This window comes from Protobothrops mucrosquamatus, unplaced genomic scaffold, assembly GCF_001527695.2.
Source record: "Protobothrops mucrosquamatus isolate PMUCROS unplaced genomic scaffold, P.Mucros_1.0 scaffold_127, whole genome shotgun sequence".
NCBI classification, from domain to species: Eukaryota; Metazoa; Chordata; class Lepidosauria; order Squamata; family Viperidae; genus Protobothrops; species Protobothrops mucrosquamatus.
Window position 1 is genome coordinate 200,726 of NW_015386203.1, and position 24,101 is coordinate 224,826.

General features: G+C 40.3%; 1 protein-coding gene across 1 annotated transcript; it reads left to right on the forward strand.

The window, feature by feature from the left end:
* The first annotated feature begins 1,206 nt into the window (after positions 1 to 1,206).
* On the forward strand, positions 1,207 to 22,850 carry CARD14 (caspase recruitment domain family member 14). Its single transcript, XM_029284427.1, has 21 exons — positions 1,207 to 1,432; positions 2,327 to 2,464; positions 2,730 to 3,055; positions 4,542 to 4,712; positions 5,158 to 5,277; positions 5,978 to 6,103; positions 6,580 to 6,730; positions 7,667 to 7,764; positions 7,979 to 8,088; positions 10,243 to 10,337; positions 10,928 to 10,973; positions 14,036 to 14,225; positions 16,886 to 17,012; positions 18,616 to 18,853; positions 18,968 to 19,028; positions 19,835 to 19,947; positions 20,221 to 20,234; positions 20,403 to 20,573; positions 21,164 to 21,255; positions 21,398 to 21,513; positions 21,757 to 22,850. Exons 1-21 carry the CDS (start codon positions 1,207 to 1,209, stop codon positions 21,971 to 21,973), a joined length of 2,946 nt encoding a protein of 981 aa, XP_029140260.1. The 3' UTR covers positions 21,974 to 22,850.
* The last annotated feature ends 1,251 nt before the right edge of the window (positions 22,851 to 24,101 follow it).

A 24,101-nucleotide genomic window follows, 5' to 3' on the forward strand; every position in this document is an offset into this window, starting at 1 on the left:
CCCCCCCGAGGGCACCACAATGCTGATGCAGCCCTGGCATTTTGCGATAAATAAGTGGGTTTTGGATTGCTGTTTGGGCACTCGGTGTCTAAAAGGTTTGCCATCATTGATATAGATAGTCCTCAACTTAACCATTCATTTAGCGACTATTCAAAGTTACATTGGCCCTGAAAAAATTGTCTTACAACCGGTTCTCGCAATTACAGCCATCGCAGCATCCCTGCAGTCACACGATCAAAATTCTGGTGCTTGGTGACTGGCATGTATTTGCGATGGTTGCAGTGTCCCAAGGTCCTGTGATCACCATTTGCAACTTTTCCAGCAGGCTTCTGACAAGCAAAGTTAACGGGGGAAGCCCAGAATTGCTTAAGAACTGCATGATTCACGTGACAACCGCAGTGTTTCACTTAACAACTATGGCAGAAAAAGGTCATAAAAATCAGGTGTAACTCGCTTAACAGCCACCTTGCTTAACAACAAAAATTCTGGTCCCAATTGTGTTTGTAAGTCGAGGACTACCACTGTAAGATAATATCCATAGAGACCCTGTCTTCTCTATTGGAAATTTATTGGGGACCATGATTATGTGTATTCATATTTTAATCTGCCCTACTAAATGATCATATTCCAGCCATTTATGTTAACTCTTGATGCTAGAGACAAAAAAAGCAAAAAAAAAAAAAAAGAATTTTGCTTCAAGGTTCACTTTGTTATTTTATGTATGTATGGGGCTGTGTTTGTATTTTATACACATATGCACATGCAAAGAATAGACAGAGCTCTGACCTTATTAGACTATGATATTTGGAGTAATGAGATTTGAAATAGAATGGCTCATTTTTTGCCTTAAAGTGACCAATCAATTAAATTACCTATTACAATGTTTCTATAGGTATTGTATGATTATTTAAAAATAAAATAATACAATTTAAAACCAAAGCAATACAATGCAATCTAATGTCGCAAAAATCAGTAACTACAGTCAGACCAGAAATAAATAGGAGCTGAAATAATGTAATTTGGGTAAAACAGCAAGATTTTAAAACATTTTAAAAGCTAATGTGCTTTGCCACTTCCTCTAGGATTTAATTTCTGCCATGCTTCATGTCAGTTTAGAATAGAAGATGGATTTTATTAAGGATACTTATTCTTTCATCACTGGCTTCCAAATACTATCAGCATCTCTTGTCCTTTTAGGTTTCCATTATGGGGGAGGCAGGAGTAGATGATTCCAACCTCGTCGATCAAGAACTTCGTGATATGGATGAAGATCGCTTATGGGAGATGGTGGAGGGCCATCGCTATAGAATTGTGCGTGGTATCTCTCCCAGTCGTCTTACCCCCTACTTACGGCAGGCCAAGGTGCTGGGTCAATTGGATGAGGAAGAAATATTGCACAGCCCCCAGTTCACAAATAGAGCCATGAGAGTCGGTAAGCACTCTGGGTACGGTATTGGAACGTTTATGACAGTGTGGTGTATGGTACTGTAACATGTGCAGAGCAGAGGATAGCCTTAGACCAGGGGTCTTCAAACTTGGCCCTTTTGTGGGCATGCCTGGCTGAGGAATTCTGGGAGTTGAAGTCCACAAGTCATAAAAGGGCCAAGTTTGAAGACCCCTGCCTTAGACAATGGAGAAACAATTATAGTGATGTCCAGTAGGATTATATGTTGGCTCCAGCACTACTCTATCAAGGGCACCAAGAAGCCATGTCTGATGCATAGTATGCAAAGCTAGCCAAATTACTTCGGGACATGGGACATAATTCCTTGCCCTTCCTATTCCTTACAGTATAAATACAATAAATTAAAGTTTTTCTGGTACCCAAAATCTGGTATCAGAAAGAGCCACTCCATTTTGTCTGAAATAGCACTGATTCTATCTTCCCAAGGTGTGGAGGGAGGGAGGGAGGGAGGGAGGGAGGAGAGAGAGAGAGAGAGAGAGAGAGAGAGAGAGATTACTTCCTTGGATAGGTAGTAGAGCCCTATGGAATCTAGTCCATTCTATAAACTAGATTACACTACATATAAGATTTATAATCTTATACCTCTATCACAGGTAAATGGAGAAGTGTTCCAGTTTAAGTGGCAAGCTTATTCTTTATTTGCAGGTTAAGACATATATGGCAACACTGCATTTAAAAGATAGTGCTTTTAGTGAAACCAAAAGAGATTTGCAAGTAAGTTTGCTCAAATACTATTAAATAAGTAAATGGAGGAAATTATATGGCATATGTACTTCACGTTTCTCTGCCTGAGTAACTTTAAGTTGTTGGACTTTTTAGTTCCCATCATTTTACATTACGAATGTTCCTGATCTCTTACAGGCCACATGCTGGATCTCTTGAAATCCCGTGGGAAAAACGGGGCTCTCGCTTTTCTGGAAAGCTTGAAACTTCACAATCCTGATATTTATGTGCTCATTACCGGCTTGGAGCCTTCCATAGACCACAACAATTTTAGTGGTGAGCTTTTTCCATCCTTCCTACATCACCCCTTCTTACCTGGGTTGTTTGTGTAAAGCAAAACAGATGAAATGGTAACCCCCAGTAATCAGTTCTGACCTCAGTTCTGACATTAGAACTGAAGACGCTTCTTGGATGACAAGCGAAATGTCTTCAAGGGAAAAACAAAGTCCAGCTGCTTTTTGAAAAAGCACCTTTGGGACAAGCATGGCCTGGATGACTGAGAATCTCCACAGATGCCTAAGCATTTTCTTCTTTTCCCTAGATCTAATTGAAAGTTCCCAGCTGACAGAATGCTTGGCCAAAGCAGTTAGCAGCCTGCAAGAGGAGCTAAGCCAGGAGAAACGCCAGAAGGTGTCCCTGCTCCAACACTGCCGCAGACTCAAGGAAAACACTGCCCGACTGGAAGCTGAGGCTGAAAGCCTGCGGGGCATTGAAACCGAGTGTAACCGGATGAAGAGGGAACTCAGTGCTCACTTCCACGAGGCCCTCAAGCTTAAAGATGAACTTTATGGGCTCTCTTTGCGCTACAGCAGTGCCCTTCAAGAGAAGGACCTGGCTATTACCCGCTGCCGGAGCTTGCAAGAAGAGGTGTGAGAGAAGAAGGGTGCATGGAGCTTTTCAGGGTTTGTGATATCATATTTGCAGGTCCTGGGTGCCATTGGTAGGATGATTGCAGATGGTCTGATCTGCTGAACTTACCGGGCACTTTGCTGGTCAAGAGAAGGATAACTGTAGGCAAAATGGTTGCTAGAGCACCAGAATGGTTCTGCTTGTGACCTGCAGTCATGTGTAGCTGTCTTCTTTTGTTTGAAAGTGCAATAGAATATGAGAAATGTTAGATCGCATGGACCATCTATCTCAGTATCCCGTTTCCATGGATACTGCTGCTGCCGAAGATGAAAGATGCAGCCTAAGAAACAAATGGAAAACCAAACAGAGATAATCTAGCTTAATCTGAATGACGTGTCTAATAGACTATGATAGAATTGATGGACTTTTAGAGATATACCAATTTGGGATGATTTTGCAGGTTCCAACATTATGCAGATTTAAGGTAGAAATCCCTCAAACCCATCTGCTGAAAAAGAATACAGATTATTAAAAAATCAATCTGATGCCTGAAAATCCGTGGGGGAGGGGGGTTGTCTGTACATTACAATTGAGTTTGGTTGTATTATTGACCAAGCTGAGTCAGGTTTATGTCCAAGGAAATAGAAGAATAATTGGCTATTATGATTTCTTTACCATTTGTCTTTTTTCTTTTTCCTTCTGTGATGTGATCAATTGGATCTTTATTGCAATTAACTGGGTTTACTGGATATGGTACACTTGGGCTGTAGAAGAAGACAGTTTCCATTTAGTGTTTAGTAATCGCAGCTGCAATTAATTGAGGACGTGGTCCATCCTCACTTTCTGTTAGAGTTTCTGGCAGCCATGCTCTCCTGCACCTTCTGAACATTCCCCACTGAAACCCGAGTTTTGTTTTCCATTTTCTTTTCCCATTTCCCCCCCTCCAATTTCTACCAAACAGTGCTTGATTTTTCTTGGACTGATTGGGATTGAGAATATTCTCTAATTAATTTTTTCCCCCTAAAAGCTTGTTTTGTAGTTCTGCAAACTTTGGGCTTTACTTCCATTTTATTTCTCAGAAACCTTGATTTTGGTCCATTCACATCGGTTGGATGTGCTGTGCTTAGAGGAACATTTCAGCCAGTTTGGTGTAGTGGTGAAAGTACTGGCCTAGAAATCAGGAGACTGGGAGTTGTAGTTCTGCCTTAGGCATGGAAGCCAACTGGGTGACTTTGGCCAGTCATTCTCTCACACCCCAATCCACCTCATAGGAATGTTGCTGTGGGGAAAAATAGGAGGAGGAAAGAACATTAGGTATGTTCTCTGCCTTGAGTTACTTATAAAGTAACACGGTTGGATAAAATCTAATCAGCAGTAAATTCTTAAAGCAAGAAGTTCAGGACTGATGCTGTGGAGGGAACTGCCCAAGCTGGTAACTTATTTTTCAGCTCTGCTAGCCTTATTCACAGCTTCTCCTTTCTTTCTGGGTACCTGTCAATGGTAGTTCTACTTGATGAAGCAAGAATTACAGCGAGCCCAGGTGTCATCATGCCACAAAAGGGAAAGACCCTCAAGAATATCTGGGGATGCACAGATGCAGACAGATGAGCTCTTAAAACTGAGAGAAGAGAACGAGCATCTCAAGTCACTGTTGGAGCTGGAAACCTTCAGTATGGTAAAAGAAGTTGTCAGCTATGTTCCTATCCTTTCCTAATAATCCTAGGAATAATAGAGAGGATAAGAGATCTATAACACAGACTTATTAGTAATTTCACCAGATAACAGTTTCAGGCTTCTTTGGGGCAAGCTAGGGGAGGTAACTTGTGAAGAAAACCACAGGAGTTTGCAGGAGGTAGCATGTCCATAGCTTGCTTGGCCAAGGTAAGCCAAAGACTTTTGCACAATGTGGAGCAAAAGATATTTTTCAGCCCATTTAATCAAGACTTAGCATGCCTTTGTGTATGTCTCCTACAGTTGCATAATGTTCTTTTCAGGCTTCAGTTAGATGGCAAACTTGAGGGTCTCCTCCATATGGGCACCCCAATCTCTCTCTAGGTGTGGCATGGGACAGGGGTTGGGATGAAAAAGCTTTCTCTAATAAGCCTGCCTTACCTGCCCAGGTACAGAAAGATATTCTAGAGCAGAACCTTGATGATGCTCTGGAAGGCAAACAGGAATTGCTAAATCGACTTCACTCACTGAGAGAGCAAGCAGCACTTGCTGAGAATCAGCGAAAACAGGTGAGAATGCCAAGCTACCTGAAGAGTTACCTGCTCCTATGCAAGAGGGAGGGAGAAAGTCTCTTTCTGTGCCTAGGAGAGGCATCTTCTATACTTTCAGAAATTGCCACTCTCCTTTGTGCCTACCCTACACAACTGGGGATCTGGAAGTAGCTCCTCTCTTATGTATATGGCAGCAGACATGTGAAAATAAAAAGTATATTAATTGCAGTAAGATCAGTCCTTTTTCAGTGCTCAAGGACAACCCTGTTTAAGAACAATGACTTTATTTGATATGATCTAAAAGGGCTAAAGAAGAGTAGATATTTTGTAATGTTGGTTTTTTTACATACAGAAAGCATTATAATCCTAATATAAGAGTCAGTAATCCCGAAGTCTTCAACAGCATTGTTGCCGTGTGCTTGCAAGGTGGTTATAGGCAAATTGTTTTTATTTATGTATTTATTAAATTTCTATGTCATCCATCTCCCGTACAAGATAACTGTGGGTGGCTTACAAATTATACAAAGTTTTCATCTTTGTTCTCAGACATCAGATTGTAATAGGAGGTTAAAGAGAATTTAGGCCATATTAGGCTACTCTGTTTTTGTAAGACTTGCCAATATTACATGTAATAAGAGCAAAGGGTCCTAAATACAAAAAAAAAATATGATGCCAAGACTATATACTTTCATGTTGCTGTATTTGTGTTTTTATGCAGTGTTGGGAAGAAAAAGAAAATACTTTAATTGAATGTCAAAAGATGAAGGTAGACTGTGAGATCTACAAGGAGCAAATCAGCGCCCTTCAGGCTCAAATAGCTGATCTACAGAAAGAAAGAGATCAGGTATTAGAAAATGTGATTATGAAATGACAGCTTTTCAATCAAAGTGACAAAAAGGTTGTCAAAAGATGAGAAACTGTCTTGTTAGCAGAGATCTTAACATGATTGAACTTTATGGTGATTGCCAACTTAAATAGTTTATGTCGTATAAAGTTCACTGGTAGAACTCAGTACCTTTGGTCCCCTAAAGAGATTTTTATTTAATTTTGTACTTTGCAATCTAGGCTTCATGCAGCTTTCCAGTTGTTCAATATGTCAGATGCTACAATTCTACAAATGCTACAATCAAATATTAAAGTTACTATAGTATTATTAGGGTTACTATAATACTATAGTATGCCCCCTTCTTTGTATTAATTCTTGCTGTCCCTAAGTTTTAATTACTACATGAAATGTGCTTCTTGTTACCTATAGCTTATTTCTGTCTTTGTTTCTCCTAAAACCTTCTTATGTAGTGTATCTCTATCTAAATCCTGTAGGCCTACAATGCCAGGGACACTGCCCAGTTGGAAATTTCCCAAAGCCTCCTGGAGAAAGATTCACTTCGTCGTAAAGTGTTTGAGCTCACAAATGAAATTTGTGAACTCAGGAAAAAAGCCAGCATGGGAGATTTAGTGTTTACTGTAAGTTATGATCATGGTTGGGCTTAGGAGAGAAAGGGAGAAATCTGTACTTTCCCAAATGCCTCTAGCGCTATCCTAATATTTGAACGCCTGCTTCACAAAATTCAAAAGGCAGTTATTATAGAATAAATGGAATTTTATTTTGTGTTCTCAATTTTCCTATTTAATTTCTTTTTAAATTGCTGTTTCCTTCAAGATAAGGACCATAAATAATAAGTACTAGCATAATCTTTATTGTGAGATTACCGTAACAGAATCTTGCAAATCTGAAAGTATTTCTCCCCTCTTTTACTTTGCAGAAAACTAGGGAGGGTCCCTTCTGCTTCTGTGGGCTGAAATATATCTTTTGCATGATGGTTGTCTTACCTGCTGACTCTTCCTCCTGTCTCCCAAGGTCATTTTACAGACCTTCACACTGTTCTCTTTCATGATTCACTGAATTACACTTTCATCGGACAGGATATTAATGCACTGTGTGAATCTCCTAGGTGGTTTGCAAGGTACACTGACTTGCAACATTTGGACTAGATTATATATTCTAACTAGGACGGAATAGCATGAGCATGCTTGGGATGAAACTGGGCTTTGCATGCACTTGTGGTATACTGCCCAATATGTGTTACAACTGATACTATCCCTATTATTAGCAGGAAATACTTCATGTGTCAAGGGTATAGCTAAGGCTGGTGACTTAATCTACAGCACTTTATTTTATAAAAAAAAAAAAGCAGCATTGCGTGAAATCCTCGGTTGATCGAAATTATTGTGAGAAGTGAAAGCCAGTTATCTATGGGTCATCTGTTGGCAATCACGACATATGAAAGATGGTGGTTTGCCATGTAAGCCTCACAGACTCTTCTCTGTCTCGTAAATCAAGATATCCTTCTGAAGGGACCTTTTCTATTTCCTTAGGTACCAAGGAGTGGGCCTCCCATCATTGAACCCAAGGACCATTGTCCAAAGAGAAAGCAGCCCCTAGTACGAATGCATGCCATCTATCCTCGGGAAGACAGTCAGGACAGCTTGATGAGCACATCAGAGGTGTGCATTTCAATCCTCCACCCGCCACCTCACACTTTTGTATCTTCTTTAATTTCATGGGTAAGGAGGGATGGTGACTCCTGCTCGTGAAGTTGACCAAAGGTTTGCTGTGCAAAGCTATACAGGGAAAACTTTGGAATAGCTCTGAATGGGGAAATTTGAGTTCAATCACAATGGACGGTACTTATGACCTGACTATCCTTTTATTTTGTAGTCTTGGTCAAGTCATGAACAAAGGGACAGTTTCCGATCATGCAGCCCAATCCCGCCTTGTAAACTTTCTCTACAGAGAAGAGCCATGCAAGACAACTCACTTTCTTGGAGGTAACTATTTCAGGTTTTTGTGGAGGTATATCATATTTTGTGCTAGGCTGAGTTTGCAGATACGACAAAGAACATTCTAGGTTTTTTTTTTCTGTGCTGGGCTCAAATGTTTCACTTGTTTATCTCTCACAATGTTGAGAGGTAAAATCTGACTCTTTTAAGTCTTCATGTTCCATTGGATTCTGTGAAATGAAATCTAATCTCCAATCATTCAGGTATTTAGTTCCACTAGAATTAAATGGACCTATTCTAATAGAAGACCTCCAAGGTTCCTTCCAACACTGTTATTCTGTTAACTGTTATTTATGACAGGTTAACAACAAGGTGGGTAACTTTGTAATAGTGGATGATGAATATCCTGTGACAGGGCTTCCAGTTTTGTTTCTGGAGGAGCTGTGGTGGCGCAGTGGTTAGAATGCAACATTGCAGGCTAGTTCTGCCCACAGCTAGAAGTTCAATCCTGACTGGCTCAAGGCTGACTTAGCCTTCCATCCTTCTGAAGTCAGTAAAATGAAGACCCAGATTGTTGGGGACAATATACTAACATTGTAAACCTCTCCGAGAGTGCGATAAAGCACTGTATATAAATCTAAGTGCTATTGTTATTGCTGTTTTCCCTCATCTTGGAAGGATTTAACAGGTTAAAAATATCCTAAAGCTGCATACAATGATGCTATGTTTCTTGACAGTCCATTTCACTGCAATGTAATCAAAAGAGGTTTGTGAGAGGTGGAGGCTCACCAATACTGTTTGGAAGCTGCATGCAACACTTAAAATTTAGGATGGCCATTCTGGGCACAGAGGAAATAAGAGAATGTTGAAAGTAATTGTGCAAATTGAATTGTTATTTCTTACAAACAATCTAAGTGGTAACAATTCTTTGTCAGTCTGTTGCATTTCTAAAGCTTTCATTTATACAGTATAATATAAAATAATATGTAACATAAAATAATATATGTCGAATTATATATTCAATCAAATAAATAATATGGAGATGTGACTAAGAATATCCCTGGCTCATGACTGAAACAGCTATGGTGATCTTTTGAACTTTAAAATGTGTCTCAAAAGGCCAAAAGACATATCCCTTTATCCTTTGAACTAGATCACTGAGGAAAACTTCTTGGTCCTGGCATGCCAAAAATTCTGAAAATGTCTGATTTGACTTTGTTGGAGTGTCCTCCCTCCCCCCCCCCACACACAAAAGAGAAACAATTCTTGACATATTCTTTATTTTTTTTAAAAAAATAACAGTCCAATCATGTATGGTATTATGTATCACATAGAGAAATGTCCAATAATTATAAAAATGAAATACAAGTAAAATTCAGACACATATAAAATAATAATGAAAAAGAAGATTCATCATTTTCCTATAAGTAATTGAGATAAGGTATGGCTGGAAGGAGAGACACATCTGAAAGGACTCCTACCTTGAATGTTTCTCCCATCATTCTACCTGATTTAGAGAGTGTCAGTCATTTAGCTATGATGGACCTCACTTTCAATTAAACATTTAAAAAGACAATGGTTTGCTAAGAGCTTGGAAAAGGGGAAAAGAGAGCAAGTGCCCTGGCCCACACTTCTGAAGTATTCAATACTATGGTCCTTAACTTATGACCATAAATGACTCCCACATTTCTGTTGCTAAGCAAGATAGTTGTTAAGTGAATTTTGCCCCACTTTATGATCTTTCTTGCCACAGTTGTTAAATGAATCACTGCACTTTTAAGTTAGTTAACATGGTTGTTAAGTGAATCTGGCTTCCCCATTGACTTTGCTGGCCAGAAGGTCACAAAAGGGATCATGTGACCCCGGGACACTGCAACTGTCACAAATACATGCCAGTTGCCAAGCGTCCAAAGTTTGACCATGTGCCATTGTAACTTTAAACAGAACTAAACTAATGGTTGTAAGTTGAGGGCTCCCTGTACAATAGATTGTCAAATAAAGGTTGTGGCCCAGGTTCCCCTCAGAATAAAATGCCCATCCAAGGCAGTTCCAAGTCACACCAGGCCTTCAGTCTGGAAGTCACTTCAGAAAATGCTCTTGACTATCCTCACAGCCTCCAAAAAGAATGGGAAAACTCTGACAGCTTTTGTTTTTTCCATTCACATGTTGTTATTTCCCTCTCTTTTATGTCTCTTCCTGAAGCAGTTCTCAGGAGTTCCTGGATGAGGAGTTTTCTCTCACCTCAGCTGAAGAGAAAGGGAGGGATTCCTCTTTTGAATACGACATGGGGAGAGATGGTAAGAGTTTCCCACAGGGAAAACATTTTTCTTGTTTTTTCTGGCCTGTGGAAGAGGAAGGAAGAAATGCCCTCCTTAATATATTTGTGAACCTGCTTTTTTTTGGTCCAAAAGAAATTCTAGCAGTGCCACTTGGAAGGATCTATTTGCTAAAGTCCACATATGTGAAAGCAAATTCATAACATAAGTAACAGCAAATTAGTTTTAAAGATGTCGTTCAGATTTAAATTTGTGTTAAAGAGGGGGGGGAGGGAAGATACAAATCAGCCTGGTGCTTTCCAGAGCTTTTGGACCTCTGGATACTTAGCCAGCTTGGCCAAAATTAGGGAAGACCTGGAAAGCCTATACTTTTTCTCCTACTATAATCCACTACAATATGGAAAACCGATTTCCACTTTTGCTCTTGAAAACCATGTTCAATTTTCTTCCCATTGTTTTTCTTCCTTAAGGAGAAAAAAATTGGGAACTCATATCTAGCAAGGCAGGGAAAAATACAATGAGCATGTGTTGAATATTATTTACTAGTCCTGGGCTAAAAACCAACCACTGATTGCTTTGCTCTCATGTGTTCGAATGTATCTTTCTTACAGATAGCACTTCCCTCTGGCTCCACGTAGACCCTTGCATCTCTGAGAGGTAAACACACAGACTCCAGTGACATGGTTTTATTTTATAATGTACTACGGTCAAAAATAACAAAAAAAGCTTCTTTCAACATGTAAAAAACAAGAAAAAAGTCAAGGAAACGATTGGTCCATTAGTGGGAGAAAGTGGCAAGAAGGTGACAAGCCACAGGGAGAAAGCAGAACTACTTAACTCATTTTTTGCATCCGTCTTACACAAAGGGAAGAAACACTCCAACCTATCAAAAAACAGATTAGAAACGCAAGTTAAAATAGGCAAGAAAATGGTAAGTGAGCTCCTGTCCACCCTAGACGAGTTCAAATCACCAGGACCAGATGGACTACACCCCAAAGTTCTGAAGGAACTGGCAGATGTGATCTCAGAACCACTGAACTATATCTTTCAAAGATCCTGGAACACTGGCAAACTATCAGAGGACTGGAAAAGAGCTGATGCAGTTCCCATCTTCAAAAAAAAAAAAGGGGGGGGGGAAATAGCTCCAGGAAACTACAGACCTAACAGCCTCACCTCAACACTTGGGAAGATTCTGGAAAAGATAATCAAGCAACGAATCAGCGAACACCTAGAGGCAAACAAAGTCATTACCAAAAGCCAACTATAAAAATACCAGACAGTTCTGCATATTGTCAAAGCAAGAATATACAGTATTTGCAGCGTTGACAATGGGTTTGTCAAAAACAGATCATGCCAGACAAATCTTATTGCATTCTTTGACCAGGTGACAAAATTAGTGGACCAGAGGAATGCTGTGGATATAATTTACTTGGACTTCAGCAAGGCATGTGATAAAAGTAGACCACAACCTACTACTTGATAAGATAGAAAAATATGGGTTAGACAGCATCACCACCAGATGGATTTGTAACTGGCTGACCGGCCATACTCAGCGTATGGTCCTCAATGGAACTGATTTACATGGAGGGAAGTATGCAGTGGGGTACCTTAAGGCTCTGTTTTAGGCCCAGTGCTCTTCATCTTCAGCAATGATTTGGATGAGGGGATAGATGGGGAACTCATCAAATTTGCAGATGACACCAAGCTAGCAGGAATAGCCAACACTCCAGAAGATAGGCTTAAGATACAGAAGGATCTTGACAGACTTGAACATTGGGTGCTAACAAAATGAAATTTAATGGTGAAAAAAGTAAGGTTCTACATACATTTAGGCAAGAAAAACCAAATGCACTGGTACAGTATAGCTGGTACCGCGCTCAATCGTAGTAACTGTGAGACGGATCTTGGAGTCCTAGTGGATAATCACTTAAATATGAGCCAGCAGTGTGCTGAGCTGCCAAAAAAGCCAACACAATGAAAGGCTGCATTAACAGGCAATATATAGGCAATTCAGGGAGGCAAAACCTGTGTCTGTTTCCTCCCACTTTTTTTCATATAGAAAGCCAGAAGCTTGCTTTTTTTTTTTTAATGAAGGGAGGCAATCTGTATCTGTCACTGTTTTGACAACTACAATATCCATAAGTGTGAGGAGTAACTCAACGACAAACTGATTGTTAGCCAAGGAATCTACAGAAGGCAAATATTAAAGGTATAAATAATTTTTTATTCAGGCAACAAAGAAAATGTGTGATTCTATAGACATAATTACTTCTATTTAAGAGTAACTCAGAGTCATGGATCTGTATATATAAGTACAGGTAATCCTCAACTTACAGCCATTCATTTAGTGACCATTTCAACGGCATTGAAAAAAAGTGACTTATGACCATTTTTTACACAGTGGTTACAGCATGGTCACATAATAAAAATTTAGACACTTGGCGACTGGCATGTATTGATGACAGTTACAGTGTCCCAGGGTCTTGTGATTATCTTTTTCCAACAAGCAAAGTCAATGGGGAAGTTAGATTCACTTAACGGTCATGTTACTAAGTTAACAATTACAGTGATTCACTTAACCACTGTGGCAAGAAAGATCATGAAATGGGCCAAATTCACTTAACAACTGTTTTGCTTAGCAATAGAAATGTTGGGCTCGATTGTATCTGTATATGTTCACAGAAGGTTTCTTTAAGGGGTAAAGTGTGAGGTCTTGGAAATGACCTTGTGTTCTGATTATTTCCTCTGTTCTTTTGAGGCATTGCTTCAGAGCATTATTGGTGTCCTTTTATGTCTATTAATGTGTGGCAAAGAAACAGTCTTTTACTCCAGGTCTCTGACAAACCCTTTCCCATTGTGGCTACTTTCTGCAAATGAATACGCCTGGTTTAAATAAAAGCGTGCCTACAGGCCATTATTGCCCTGCTCTCTTGAGTGTTGCCTATTCATGTCCAGTAGAGATTAGAGATGTGTCATTTGCTTGATTTATGCAGAACAACTGCCAAGGTACTGTACCATTATTTAAAACTAGAGTGGGCAGCAAAATCTGGTAGCCACTAGATGGCAGGAAAATGTTAAAGTTTTATATTTACAATGGTCAAAGCACCTGCTTAGTTTTCTTCCTCTGCCCCATATTTTTAAAAGCTACTTAAATATTTTTAATAGGAAGCTGACAGCCTGCAGAGTAAAGCAAAGCGCCACTTTTAATTTAAATATGGCCTCTGGCCCTTTCAGCATTCTAAGAAATAAAAAAAATGACAAATGCCTGCAAACAAGCCCAGCAAAAAAGATGAGAATAAAATAGCAAGAGTAAACTGGAGCGAGAGAGCCTACAAAGTAGGGAGCAATTGACTACCACTCTGTCATAGGTAAACAGATATTTGTAATTGGCCATACATACTATTTTATTATAGGCAACCCTCCCTATTATAGCCATTTCATGCAAATATCCATAACATACTATAAAAAATTCAAATATATAAATCAATCCCAAAATATTCCCTGCCACTGATATATAATATCTGATGATGGACATTTCAAGTCCATAATAGCTTTCCTTGATCTAAATTTGATTTAATCTTCACATTGAATAGCCACAGATAAGTGTTTCTGCTCAGTTAAAACCGGCATAGAAGCCAGTCTAAAGTTGGAGAGATGCATCAGTGGGAAGAGCCAGAACCTATATGGACTTTATCCTGTCTGCTTTGTTCTCCTCTTAGTGTACCCATGCGCCGCCGACTTGCCCAGCGCTTTCCAAGCCGTATCACAACTATTGCCTTCCAAGCTGATGCCTTGTTGGAGCAGATCAGCATCACTGGAGGCAACCAGACTGGCATCTTCATTCATCGAGTCACTCCTGGATCTATTGCTGATGAGATGTCTTTGTCACCAGGCCAGCAAATTGTGTTGGTAAGACATTCCTACAACTTTGTTGTATGCTATGTTCTACATTTCTGCAAGATCTCTAAGGGACAGTGGGCTCTACCAGATGATGCAGTGCTGGCACTAGAAGAACATAACCAGCTGCTGATCACACCTGAGCTAGGGCTTTGCAGTTGGGGTGTATCTTGCCATTAGTGCTGTTTCCGCAGTTTAAATTGCAATATATTGCTACCTTGTGCTTTAAGGAATAGTCTGTTTTCCCGTTTTCCTGTTTTACATCTCAACTTGTTGGCTTCTCTTATAGATTCTATCAAAGTTAAGAAAAGTGGTTCAAATGCAGAACTGCTAGCAGGGCAACATTATAGATTACAGGGGTTGACAATGATGTAAGTTTGCCACTATAGACAACGATAATAAGCTTTTGAAGGTTTTCAGTGATTTGGTTACTAGATTACCTCTAGGATTTCCCACAAACAATGGATAAATGATCATAAAAAATTGCACTATACATCAAGAAGAGGTTGAGTGGTTATTGTTTTATTTTCTGGTTGTGAAAAAAGGGGAAGGATTTGTTTAAGCTGTCGACTTAATGGAATCAAAGGAGACAGGACAAGGCATCCAGTTATGGGCCAGCTTGAAAGGGCAGCTAACAAACACTGATTGTGGCAGTTCTCTGTGCTCTGTTCTGAGTCAGAAAGGGACAATGCTCACAGTGTTTGGTTGGCTGAAAAGACGTGCAAATCATCCTTAACAGCCAGTCACAATCTCAAGCGTGTTTTAACTAGATTGAGAAGAATAGGGAAACAGAAAAGCTGCTCATCTGGAAAAAAAAACTCCACAGTGTAGGTATTTGTATAAAGATGACATATTTCTCTCTGGATACGTTTGTCATTCTAACACCATCTCTCTCCCTATCCCTGTCTAAAGGAAAAGCTCAAGATTTTATATCAGCTGACATGCAATCAGTGCCTGAGAAAGAAAACAAAATACAAAAAGTAAAGCATTCTAAGTGGTGCTGAAGGTACTTCCAGCAAGCCTGCAGCATTAGGCCATAGAATGGATCGTGGTTGCTATAAAAATTCCATAGTAGTCCTCAGGGGATTCATTAGCAGTTTTAGGGCTGGGAAAATGTCATCCCTGTACTGGAAAGTCTTGTGGATCTTTTCCAGTCTGGATATCTTTCAGCTGCATAGACTTTAGTTCCCTGAATTCAGCCCTGCCAATCTGGCCATTTCTGAGACAATGTAAGATTGTTTTGCCATCATTCATTGAACTAGAATCACAGCTTCTGAAAAGCTCAGAATCTACTCAGCCAGTCAGAGCAGCGATGGTGAAATTTTCAGGGTGACACAACACTGGAATACTTCAGGGTAAATTTTTTTATAATTAGCTTGGAACAAATTAATTTATTGGAAAGTAAAGCCAGAGCTTTAGCTTATTATTAAAAAGAAGCTTACTGCTTAACTCCTTTTGCATAGTTTTTTCTGTAATGTGAGTGGTTAAAGAAACCAGGGAACCACCTCCCACAGTTTGTTTAGTTTTATATTTGAAAGGTAATGGTTGACTGTTGCTTTTCTATTAAGTCAAGGAGCACAAAGGCCATGAATCCCAGTTCAGATATCATACTAAGCAAACCATAGGCAAAAATCCATTGTTTTGCTTTGCTATTTTTGCTTATATGAGAATCAAATGGGAATGATTGGGCAGGATGCACTAACACAGCGGTTCTCAACCTATGGGTCGCGACCCCATTTGGGGTCGATCGACCATTTCACGGGGGTCGCCAAGCAAGGCTGTCCGCCATTTTTTTCCCCCTTTTCCGGCGGGTGCCTTACCTCCCTTGAGCTGGGCCAGCTGGTGGTCGGCCTGCTCCGTCTCTGCCGCTTGCCAGCTACGCCTTGGCCGGCGCAGGGGGCGGAACCACGCATGCGCGGCGCTCCCGGGCAAGGAAAGTCCTCGACTTACGACCGGTTGGGTAGTCCTCGACTCACGACCGGTTTAGTCCTCGACTTATGACCGCTTTAGTCCTCGACTTACGACCGGTTGGGGTCGCGACATTAAAAAGGTTGAGAACCACATGTGCTAGGAAGAAGAGAGCCAGTTTGGTACAGTGGTGAAGATGCTGCCCTAGAAACCAGGAAACTGAATTCTAGGCCTCTCTTAGGCAGGAAAGCCAGCTGAGTGACTTTGGGCCATTTACTCTCTCTTAGCCCCAACTCACCTCGCAGGGTTGTTGTTTTGGGGAAAATAGGAGGCAGAAGGATTAGCTATGTTTGCCATCTTGCATTACATATATAATTTGGGATAAAATAATAAATAATATAATTACTTACACATTATGAAGGATTTAGATTTATTCATACATCCAAACTGGCCTAATTTCAAGGTAGTAGCTGAGAAATTGTCACAATGAGATTTTACTGAACAGCGAATCATGTCCCATAATTTTATGTCTCGTGTCTCATTTTATGGGACATAAAATGAATGAAACTCTACTCTAAGCTATGTAGTTCAGCTGTCAGTTCCATTGTAAAACCTTCTGTATTGTCAAGCTGTTACCATTTCCGTAAAAGTATGATTAACGTGGGAAAGGTCTTTCTTGTCTCTGAGCTGAGCCAGGTTGCAGGTGTTTGACTTCCTCAAACAGAGTCTCTTTGATCAACATTTCAAGTTCTTTGAATGTATAGGTGGATTATGGAGTCATGGAACCAGGTTTCAAAGCTGTCTTAGAAGATTCAACTCTTGAGGAGGCTCTTTGGGTCCTGGAAAAAGTGAATGGATTTTGCTGCTTGTCTGTGAAGCACAACATGGAAGGTAAGGATATTTGCTTGCCTTGGAGAAGGGCTATTGTCTGTCTCTCTAAAGGTGGCTGAGCTATGACTTCTATTAGACCTCATGATAAGCCAGTGATGGCGAACCTTTTAGAGACTGAGTGCCCAAACTGCAACCCAAAACCCACTTATGCATCGTCGGGTGCCGGGTGGGTGTGGCCCATTGGGTAAGTGTGGCCCATTGGGTGGCCGTGGCTGCGGTGGTAACGGCAGACTGGGTGGGACTAAAAAGTTCAATCAATCAATTTCAACTTTGTAAGATCTTTTTTTTTCCTGCGAGAAGTTGAAATTGAGCGACTGAACCTTTTTTTTTTTTTTTGCACATGGCAGCGGAGGCCTAAAGCGAAAAGGTTTTATAAAACCCAGCTGAAGGCCTTGGACCGGGGTGACGGCGCATGTGCCCACAGAGAGGGCTCTGAGTGCCACCTCTGGCACCTGTGCCATAGGTTCGCCACCACTGTGATAAGCCATACAGTTAATAGAAATTGGGCTTTGTTGATAACTTCCACCATCTATCCCTGGCCTACATGATAGCTTCAAAGTACAAAAGTCATAAAAAAAAGTATTATTCAAGCATGCTGGTGATCGGGTATTTCTCCCTCTTAGTGGGATTCTGCAATGAAGTAAGGCAAATAGTAGATTTGTGAGTACCCTTAAGGGTGGCATAGTGGAAAACAAGAAGAAGCTTTCCTGTATTATACCACTCAAATTAATGTAAAAGATTTAATAATATTTGAGAATGAGAGAGTGGATCATGTTCCATTATAATTAGTATAAAGGAGAATCTATTCAGTGTTTCCATGCAGGAATTCCTTCCCAGCATTTATGTTTTTTCCAAATCCTAAATAAAATCAGTTGAGAAATCAAGAAAATGGGAATAAGTTTTAGCCAGGGTAAGCACTGAGAATGCTAGCCAGGAGGTGCCTTCTTCTATTCCAGACATGTCAAACTCGCGATGTCATGTGACGTCGCGCAACCTATTGGGGCAGTTTTGCCATTGCCGGCGATAGGGTGGGCGCGGCTTCCGCGTGATGCGTCTGGCCTGCGGGCCGGCAGTTTAACACCCCTGTTCTATTCTATTCGTAGCTTTTGGATGGTGGGGTGGTTTTCTGATAGGTCCTAATAAGCAAAATTCTGAGGAACTTAGTGCTTGGGGCTTCCAGCACCCGAGCTGGTGCAATAGATGACGTTGACCGATCCAGTGTATGAAGGGAGTAATTAGAGCCAATCTAAGAGGTCCTCACCTTTGGCACTAATTGGATGGCTTTGAGAGTACACAGTGCCTTCTGGTCACATATTATGAAAAAGACAGAATAATGTGATTTTGGAAATTCCTGAACACTCCTGGGATTTCTAGTTTCTCTTTCCTGAATCCTAAAGATGAATTGGAAATTGGATATACAGTATACTCTTGATTGGGCCTCAGAATGTATTCAGCTGATTTTAGTATCTCACTGGACACGAATATGGAAGGCAAAGGACCTGTTTGGGAAGTAACTCTGCTCTCACTTATTTACCCTCAGTCCCACCTGACGTGTGCTATTGCTACTTAGATTCACAGTTTCCAACAAACTTCATCTTACTAGGTTACAAGAAATTACTGACTGACCTGAACTCAAAGCTGGTGACATCTGGTGACTCCTTCTATATCCGATCCAACCTATGCCTTGAGAAACAGGGTCCTGGGGAACTCTCAGTAGATTGCCATAATATTCTGCATGTCACTGACACTGTGTATGAAGGCCAATCTCAGTGGAGTGCTTGCCAGGTGAATCCTTATACCATGAAAGACATGGATGCCGGTACCATCCCCAACTACTTCCAGTGAGTATGGTCATCTCAATAGGTCCAAAGGGAGTACATTCTTGTCTATCTAATGTAGAAGCATATCTGCTTTCTTCTGCCTTATACATTTCTGTCCCTGTTTCTTTGATACAGGGCACAACAGCAACTCATTGCCCTCATTCAAGAATTGGCCCAAAACATGATTTCCCGGAAGGTAATGAGGCAACGTTTCACTTTGCTTTAGGCAGTTAAATCTGCAAGTTGATTTAGACTGCTAACTAAATTACAAAAATGCATTTCCACCAAGCTGGATGAAGATGGAGGTAAGGAAGAGGAACTCCATACTTCACTGATCTCCCTCCACACAGACAACCTAGGAAATGGATGGGAATAGCAATTTTAGAATTAACAAAAAATTCAAAAAGAATTCTTTGAATCATGGCACTCTAACCAAGGGGCAATTAACAGATGTAGACTTATGGTGGTGCAGTGGTTAGAATACAGTATTGCAGGCTAATTCTGCTGACTGCCAGTGGTTTGATTCTCACCGGCTCAAGGTTGACTCAGCCTTCCATCCTTCCGAGGTTGGTAAAATGTGGACCCAGATTGTTGGGTCAATATGCTGACTCTGTAAACTACTTAGAGAGAGCTGTAAAGCACTATGAAGCGGTATATAAGCCTAAGTGCTATTGTTATTGTATACTGCACAACCTCACATCCCCTGTATGTCCTGCACTGACGATATTTTAGTAGTAATCCCAAACTGCAGCCCAGAGAACTCTAACAATACAATCTGGAGCACGAGATACACTGCACTATCATAGGACTTGTTCTTCTACTAATATGTGGGAGGCATCTGGATGAGAATTACTTGAGACAAAGGCTTAGCATGAAAGCCCTTTGTGGACATTGTTCTATAGGAGCATTGCTCCTATAATTGCTCAGCTAACTACTGCCATAACTCCTGGGCTGGCTCTATACATTCTAAGTTTAATAAAACACCTTCTCTTTTGCCCTTAGAATTCCAGTTCGCAACGCAAATTGGTCCGTATTGTGAGCACAGGCAACAGGATCAATCCACTTTGGTCAGCTATGGAATGTAGTTTTTCAGAGTCAAACAAGCCAAAAGGCAAGTTCAACTACTGCAAAATTGTTTATAGTTGTTGAAAATTATCACAGGTTACAACCTCTTTAAATATTTATCTAGGTAAATTCAACACAGTGAGCTTTTCTTTCTTTTTTTAAAGAATACATGCCAAGGATTGCACTCTAAAGCATCTATTGGGGATAACTAATTAATTGGCTAATTTAAAAAAGTCTCTGATACTTTCTAGATAGCTTGACCATTTTCTAAAAAAAACCATTTTGCTGTGGTAACCAGGTTACTTATTACAGACCCACTGCAGCTATTGTGTTTCTAGTTTTTTCTATTCCTGACAATATCACTAAAGAATCTTTAATTGCGGCAATTTAATAAATGCCTTCAAATATGCTTTCTTAAAATATAAGTAGAAATAAAAAAAAAACAAGCAGTGGATGAAATCCACAAGCATTTATTTCTCTGATTGCTTTATTCTTTCCCTTCTAGTGAATCCCAGGAATTGTGTCAGTCTGATGCCATACACTTTTGTCAGGCATTACAGACCTGGGCAGCCACGTCCAGTACTTGTGGTGCCAGCACTTTTGAGGAAGATTCTGGCTGACAAGCTATGCCTTTCCAGGGAATTCGAAAAATGTCCATCAGGTATACAAGGGTCAGGTAGGTTTGGTGGAATTTTGCAGAAAAATATTGTTTAAGTTCTGGAAAACTCAGCATCTGAACTTGAGACAAAGTTAGTGGAAATGTCTAGCTGATGGAACTAGAATAGAGTGCATTGGCTCACAATAAACTTTGCAGTTCTTGTCTATGGAGATTCTCCATCATTCAGGTCATGTTTGTCTCAAAGGTGCTTTTTCAAAAAGCAGTAGAGTAGAGTAGAATGGAACGGAACGGAACAGAACAGAATAATTTTATTGTCACTTTAAATGTACACTAATCAGCATACATTAAAATGAAATTTTGTTGCTTTCAGCTCTCAAAGGGTAACCACTTCCAATATACACTACATAAACATGAGAAAAAATTATGCATATACCCACATACTTGGAAAAAGCACCTTTGAGTTACCAGTTCCTGTTCAAATAATTATCTTGTTCTAGAACATAGAATATTTCTTGATACTAGATTTTCTCATTCTCTCATGTATCCAAACATTACTTTTAACGAAACATAAGAAAAAGAGATTTAGTTTGGATTCTACAATTGTTCAGAACTATGCCCTCTCATTTTTGTCCTTCCTGCTCTTGCAGACACTCAGAACACAGAAACCTTCCATGAAAACAAAGAGTTGAATGGCAGCTCTTGTGTTCCTCGATGGGATCTGGAGCAGTTAATGCAAAAGGTATTAGAGGCTGCAACAACAGATGTTGTATTTGGGCACAGATGCAGTTATATCGGGTGAGGGATTAAGATGCGTATTTCCTTAGGACTACAAATATTGTTTGGTGGTATCTTTGCAGTTATACATCTCATTCTATCTCTAGAATGTACATGCCTGGCTGGATCTGGGCCTGGAGAGTGTGCAAGAACTTCTGACAATGGACATTTATCCCATCATTATTCTCATCACCATCGGTGAGAAGAATGCCAAGAAAATCAAGTAAGTACTGCTACTTTGATGACTTGCATGTCTCTCTGGCAGAATTTCTATCCAATTATTTTTAATCACCAAAGATGCACCTAAAATCACTTCATTTGGCACATAGTGTGTGTTTATCCACCATATTGGCAATTCTTTCTCCTGTGGCCACCGTTCTTCAACCTTTCCTTCGCACGCGCACAAACATGCTTTGTGAGTAAGCTCCAAATTCTGACTTCCTTACCTAAATGGCTTGAATTTCAGGAAAGCTCTTCAGCGCCTTGGAGCGACCGAGGAGCAACTTTTGGAGAGTGGCCGGAAAGACGAGACCCAGCTGGAGACAGTGTCCTGCCTTTATCGTATCATTGCTCCTGAGGCCTGGGGTGACCTCGACGGTCTCAACAGCTGTGTCCGTGTGGCTGTCGCTGATGAGCAGAAGAAGGTAGTATGGGTGGAACAAGTGCCGCACCGACCTCTTTAGACCAATACGTGGGACTTAAGACAATTGTTTCATCTGAGCCTAGGAAGAACTGAAAGATGCTACTGTTTGGGAGGAAACAGAACATATTCCAAGCTGCATACTTAAACTGTTTAAAGAATTGCCATTTATTTTTTCATGTTCTCCATCCTGCCTCATTCAACCTCTTTCAAACCAATTTTATCTTCCCTCACCATCCCTTTGAATTCCTGGCAACACATCAATCATATGTTGGCTAAACGTGCAGAGTACTAGAAGCTGTTTTAGGTAGGATGTGTATGCAGAGGTTTGCTATAATGAATTTTTAAACTCTTGGGTGGAGTTGGTACTCAAATCAGAAATGGGTGGAGACTGGACTCAACCATGTGGAGCACACAGTTCCTTATGAGAGCAAGCGTGCAGTATATTGAATGTTGAGCATGAAAATAATGGATGCATTTCATTATGTAAGAATTTCTCACAGGATAGAAGAATACCATTGCATTGTTTTTAAGAAGTTATCAAACCCATTAACTACCGGTAGCAAACTGAGAATGTTTTTTGGCAAGTTAACATTCCCTGCATTGCATTAGTCTATTAAAATCTGAAATTGTAGTAAAAGAACTTTGACCATGCTTCTGCTACATTGAAACTCTAAAAATTTAATTAGGTTTGCCTTATTCCTTGACTTATCATACAGAGATTTGCAGTAGTTAGCAGAATTAGTATTAGATCAGGGTCCAATTCTCATTTGACATTTAGTTCACTAGTTTATTTTGTGACTGTCACTTAGGCTAACAGGGCTTTGTAAGAATAACATGGAAATAGGAAAGAGATTTATGTTGCCTTATCATCCTGAAGGATATAAGTGATATAAGATGAATTAAAGAATGGACAAGTACAAGATGGAATCAGATTACCAGTCCCTTACTCTGTTAGCATTCCCTCTCTTTTGCAATTGTGAGCAATTTATACTTCCCAAGCTATGCAGTATTTCAAACATGCAGTATTTCTGCTTTCTCCTTCACTGTACTGGTATCTCAGACTTCTCTGGCCCTTGTTCCCCCAAGGCTTAATTCTTAAGAATGTTGTGCTCCCAAGCCTGTTCTTGGGAAGCTTTTCGTTTCCTCTTGGAACCACTGAAAAGCAGATGCAAAGAAACATAGGGAATGAGTTCTTACTACAATGCACTATTGCTGATGGTCATCATTTTCCACTTGGCAGGTTTCATTAAAAACTATTTGATGGATCGACAATCCATATGCTTATGTGTGCACACCAAACACCTCCTAAATGGGCATCAACCATAGAACCCTCCAGAACACCTGAATGGGAATTATAGCACTGCAGAAGGCCCACTCAGGTGTTTATTGTTAAATACCCTCCTCACCCTCCAGGTAATTGCCAGTTTAGTACAACTGTTTGTAAGGAACAAGCCTTTACGTCAGTGTTTCTCAACCTTGACAATTTTAAGGCATGTGGACTTCAACTCCCAGAATTCCACAGCCAGCATTGCTGGCTGTGGAATTCTGGGAGTTGAAGTCCACATGCCTTAAAATTGTCAAGGTTGAGAAACACTGCTTTACGTGCATTAGGGTTGTCAACTCCTTCAGAAGATACTTTTAAATACAGGGGAGTGTATATGAAGTACCCTTTGAAACAACTTAAGCAGTAGTATCTTTTTCTATATTGACAGAGTTGTTCCGGAAGCTGCTCTTGGCTACCTCCAGTTGTTTTAAGTGCCTTGAAAAAGTGCTTCATAGGTCCTTTGTACATTTCAAATTGACTCTTTTGGACGAGTTGCAAATAATACATGCAGTATGGGATGGAGCCCAACTATGTGTTATTTTAAATGCATAATATCTAGCAGAAGTTGATATCACTACAGCAGCCTCAGTGAAGAATTTCGAATATTCCCTTTGTGCAGTGTTTGGGGTACAAGAATGGCTGAGATGATCAGTCACACAGACTTCTAAAACCAGCTGCTAATAAACTCACAGCTCAAACTGTGTGCCTGTAGCAACAATGAGAAAGGAAAGAATCCTGGGTTTCTGCAACAAGTTGCAAAACAGGCCACTGAAGCCAGATATGGACCATGGGTTTCCCACCCTTGTTTTAATGAAGGAATAAAACCATTCACAAACAAAAAAGC